Source organism: Camellia sinensis, chromosome 4, assembly GCF_055761805.1.
Source record: "Camellia sinensis isolate YWXY chromosome 4, ASM5576180v1, whole genome shotgun sequence".
Classification (NCBI taxonomy): domain Eukaryota; kingdom Viridiplantae; phylum Streptophyta; class Magnoliopsida; order Ericales; family Theaceae; genus Camellia; species Camellia sinensis.
The window spans coordinates 27,714,546-27,719,572 of record NC_138964.1 but is presented as its reverse complement, the minus strand read 5'-3'; the positions used below and the strand labels follow the sequence as shown (position 1 = coordinate 27,719,572).

The following is a 5,027-nucleotide window of genomic DNA, read 5'->3' as shown; positions in this document are numbered from 1 at the left end:
TTTGGTAAGAACCAAAGCTAATTCTGTTTGATAAACATCAAAGCTAATTCCGTTTGGTTAGAACCAAAGCTAATTCCGTTTGATAAACATCAAAGCTAATTGGAAGAATTTGATAAATTTGAGAGAAGTGGGGAAGCATTTGTATTGGTCGACAGATAAATGCCTTTACATTCTGATAGAGAAGTTGGGGGACAATTCTATTGATAGTATTTCTTGAGATTTGCTACGTTCCAGGGCCGAGGTATAGCTCTGCCATTCAGATCCTCTAGGTAGTAAGCTCCATTTCCAACAACGACTGTGACTTTGTAGGGACCTTCCCAGTTAGGCCCAAGTTTGCCCTCGCCAGGCACTCTTTTGTGATCCATAACTTTCCTCAAGACCAGTTCTCCTGGTGTAAATTGTCTTGGGAAAACTTTTTGGTTGAAACTCTTGATGAGCTGCTACTGATACGCTACAAGTCTAATCAGTGCTGCTTCTCTTCGGCCCTCTGCCATATCTAGTGCTTGTGCAATAGCTTCCTCGTTACTGGTGCTCTCAAACAATTCAGACCGAAGGGTTGGGAGGCCGACTTTGAGTGGGATGACGGCCTCCATTCCATAAGTTAGTGAGTAAGGTGTTTCCCTCGTTGATCGCCGTGCTCTGGTTCGGTATGCCCATAGCACGTGGGGTAACTCTTCAATCCATTTTCCTTTGGCATGCTCAAGCCGTTTCTTTACTCCGTTGATGATGGTTTTGTTTGAGGCTTCTGCCTGTCCATTGCTTTGCGAGTACCCTGGAGAAGAGTTCTTATACTCGATTCTGAGGTTGGCACAAAACTTTCTGAAGACCTTACCATCGAACTGTGTTCCATTATCCGCAATCAGTACCCGCGGAATGTCGAAACGCACCACCACATTCCTCAAAACAAACCGCTTCGTGTCCACCTCTTTGATACTTACCAGCACCTCAACTTCAACCCACTTAGTGAAATAGTTGGTTGCAGCAATGAAGAATCGCCTGTTCCCAGTGCCTCGCGCCAATGGTCCGACAATATCCAGCCCCCATTGCGCAAAGGGTCAAGGGCTAGTGAGTGGAGTGAGAGTTTTGGCTGGCTGATGAATGAGTAGAGCAAACCTCTGACATTTATCACACTTTTGTACGTACTGCTGAGCATCTTGTTGCATCCGTGGCCACCAATACCCGTGAGTGAGGGCTCGGTGCGCCAGCGACCTTCCGCCAACATGGCATCCACAAATCCCATCGTGAATTTCATAGAGAACATTCTCGACCAGATTTGGATGCACACATAGAAGATAAGGGCCAAGATAGGAGCGTCTGTACAGCTTCCTAGATGGTGACATCCAAAACTGAGTTGACTTGTATCTGACTTTGTTGGCTTCCTTCTTGTCTTCAGGGAGAGTACAAGATATAAAAAACCAAGTATTGGATCCATCCAGCTCGGCTCTACGCTGCTACAGAGGACTGGAGATGGAATGCTTGGCTCTAGCACGAACTCAACCCAAACTTTTCTGGCATCTTTGGTATCCACTGATGAGCCGAGACAAGCCAAAGCATCAGCATGGCCGTTTTTGTCCCGACTAATTCGTTCCACTCGTATGGATTGAAACTTTTTGAGTAAGTCTTTGGCCTTGCCTGCGTACATGGCCATTGTTCCATCCCGTGTTTCGTAGACCCCAGAAAGCTAGTTTACCACTAGTTGTAAATTGCTGAAAGCAAGAAGCTGTTTTGCACTGAAGTGTTCGGCACTATGTAAGCCAGCCAACAACGCTTCGTACTCTGCGTCGTTGTTCGAAGCCTTCCAACTGAGCCTGAGAGCTTGTTCCCAGATAAATCCTTCTGGTGAGATAAGTACTACTCCTGCCCCCGAACCTCGGTTATTGGACGACCCGTCAACATAGAGCTGCCAGATGTTTCTGATGAAGAGTTTCCAGGCTTCCGAAGCGCAGGACTTTCCTTGTTCGGTGATGCGTGGCACCTGTGCCGAACTTGGGTTCCCTGGTTCGGTACTCTGGGTGGGAGCAAATTCTGCGACAAAATCTACTAAGACCTGGGCCTTAATTGTTGTCCTGGGTTGATACCGAATATCAAACTCGCCAAGTTTTACTGCCCATTTTGCTGTTCTGCCAGAGAAATCAGCTCGGCTAAATACAGATCTGAGGGGGAATTCAGTGAGGACATTGATGGTATGCCCCTGGAAGTAATGTTGTAACTTCCTCGAGGAGATAAGCAGCGCGTAAGCTAACTTTTCCAATGGTAGATATCGTGTCTCCGCATCTAGTAAAGTCTTGCTAACGTAGTATACAAGCCTCTGTTCCTTGTTAACCTCTTGAATTAATAATGTGCTTACGGCATGATCTGAGACTGCTAGATAGAGGTACAACTCTTCTCTTGGCTCTGGAGTGGATAGAACGGGGGTGTACTGAGGTATTTTTTGAGACTTTGCAGTGCTTCGGTGCACTCGGAACTCCATTCAAATGCTACCATTTTCTTCAAAAGCTGGAAGAAGGGCTTCTTCCGATCTGAAGATTTGCTGATGAACCGATTCAGTGCGGCTGCCATTCCGACCAGTTTTTGCAGCTCCTTAGCCTTTGTTGGTACTTCAAGATCTTGTATTGCTTTTATTTGGTCCGGATTCGCCTCAATTCCTCTATAAGTGGCCATATATCCCAAGAACTTCCCTATTCTTACCCAGAAAGCGCATTTCAAGGCATTGAGGTGAAGCTGATGGTTTTTTAAGATGCCGAAAACTTCTCTCAAGTCTGTAAGATGGTCTGCTGCGAACTTACTCTTGACTACCATGTCATCTATATAAGCTTCCATGGTTTTTCCCAGTTGATCCTTGAACATCCGAGTGACCATCCGCTGTTAGGTCGCCCCGGCATTCTTGAGGCCGAACAGCATCACTCTGTAGCAGTAAGTTCCTCTTGGAGTGATAAATGCTGTCTTTTCTTGATCCGGACCGAACAGTGGTATCTGATGATAACTGCGATAAGCGTCCAAAAAGCTCATGCGCTCATGCCCTGCTGTTGAGTCTACTAGTTGATCAACGCGAGGTAGAGGAAAGCTATCTTTAGGGTAGGCTTTGTTCAAGCAAGTGAAGTCAACGCAAACTCTCCATTTTCAGTTCTTCTTCTTGACTACGGCTGTGTTGGACAGCCATTGCGGGTACTGAACTTCTTTGATTGCTCCTGAAGCCAGAAGTTTTTCGACTTCTGTAATTACTGCTTTGGTGTGCTCAACTGAGGATCTCCGACTTTTCTGCAAAATAGGCCAAGCTGAAGGGTTGATGTTGAGCTTGTGGCAAGCAAATTCTGGGTCCAACCCTGGAGTATCATATGCTGACCATGCGAATACCTCCATATTTTCCCTCAGCAGTTCCAGCAGCTGAAGTTTCTCATCAGCGCCTAGCGAGGTACCGATAAGGAAGTACTTTTATGGGTCATCCTCTTTTACCAGGACTCTCTCCAAATCCTCTACTATCTTCTCCTCTGGGGCTCCCCCTACATCTTCCAAGACTGGCTGTTCGACCACTTCTACCGTCTGTACCCGATTGCAGAGCTGCTTTGCCTTTAATGCTACCATAAAGCAATGTTTGGACACAACTTGATCCCCTGAGATCTGCTCTACTCCGTGTTCTGTTGGGAAACGGATGAGCTGGTGGTAGGTCGAAGGGACTACATCCATTTGATGAATCCACGGACAGCCAAGTGTGGCGTTGTAAGGGGATGGTGTATTAATTACCAAGAACTCTATCTGGAGGGTTTTTGTTCCTGCCACGACTGGCAACACTATTCTACCAAGCAGCCATTCTGGTTGTGCATTGAAACCGACCAACGGGGCTGCCGCTGGGGTGAGGTGCTGCTCAAAGAGACCAAGCTTTCTGAACAAATCATAACACAATATATCTGCTGCACTACCTTGATCTACCAAGACTCGATTTACATCAAATCGTTTTCCAATTCCCACAGTTATAATCAGTGCATCAGTATGTGGGTGTTGTATGCCTTCTAGATCTTTGCTAGTAAATGAAACAGTGCACAAGGGGGATTTAGGTACTGTACGTACCTTTTTCGATGCGGGCTCCACTGACATGATCCGCTGAATTTGCATAGCCTTAGCGATCTCTTCTTTCAGTGCCTCATCAGATTCCTGAGTCGCTGTCCCGTGGATCACATTTATTATCAACCGAGGTGGGTGCTCAACATTCTGTTCTGGTGGTGGGTTCCCCGGTTCGGTCACTTCCTTATCCTGATCAGTGTAATCCCTTAGGTGTCCAGCTGCCACTAGGTCTTCCAAGTGTTACTTCAGTGCCCTACAGTTCTGAGTCATGTGTCCCCTGTCTTGGTGGTAGGTGCATCTGAGCTTCTGATTACACCGAGCCAGATCTCCCAACATCTTCGGCGGCCAAACAAAGAAGGGCTCTCTCTTGATCTTTTCCAGGATTCGATAGATTAGCTCTTTGAATACAGTCACAATGGCTTCGTGGGATTTGGACTTATCCACTTCATTCACTGCAATCCCTCGGTGTTCTCCTCGATCTGCTCTCTTTTTGTGCCGAGCTATTTGTTCTGCTGACGCTACCTCGATGGGGATCTAATCGTCTTCGAGGTGAGCATACTGCTCAATCCTGGCACGCAAATCTTTCAAAGCTGTGGCCGGGCGCTTGGTAAGTGATTGTCTCAGCTTACTTTCCCGGCGCAGACCATGTTTGAAGGACATAATGGCCATCTGCTCGCTGCACACATTTTTCTCCAGGTCATTGTACTCTTCCCAGTACCTTCTAGCATAATTGCGCAGCGTTTCCTCCTGCTTCTTCTGGAGACCGAACAATGTATCCGGCTCCTTCGGGATCTTAGTGTTGGAGACGAACCTGGCTAGGAACTCTTTAGAGAGCTGCTTCCAGCCATGGATCGATCTAGCGGGGAGGCGATCAAACTATCGAAGTCCAGTTTCTCCCAAGCTAGATAGGAAGACTTTACACATCAGTGCCTCATCTCAGTTCCATGGGGACATCATCTGTCTATCAT

The 5,027-nt window shown here is 46.9% G+C and overlaps 2 protein-coding genes across 2 annotated transcripts; both read right to left on the bottom strand.

Annotated features, from left to right (window-relative positions):
* Positions 1-440: 440 nt before the first annotated feature.
* On the bottom strand, positions 441-1,648 carry LOC145823655 (uncharacterized). Its single transcript, XM_082923150.1, has 2 exons — positions 1,114-1,648; positions 441-949 (listed from the first exon to the last, which is right to left on the bottom strand). The coding sequence occupies exons 1-2, from the start codon at positions 1,646-1,648 to the stop codon at positions 441-443; spliced, it is 1,044 nt and encodes a 347-aa protein (XP_082779276.1).
* A 1,784-nt stretch (positions 1,649-3,432) lies between these two features.
* LOC145823654 (uncharacterized) lies at positions 3,433-4,706 on the bottom strand. The gene is made up of 2 exons (XM_082923149.1): positions 4,689-4,706; positions 3,433-4,248 (listed from the first exon to the last, which is right to left on the bottom strand). The coding sequence occupies exons 1-2, from the start codon at positions 4,704-4,706 to the stop codon at positions 3,433-3,435; spliced, it is 834 nt and encodes a 277-aa protein (XP_082779275.1).
* Positions 4,707-5,027: the final 321 nt, after the last annotated feature.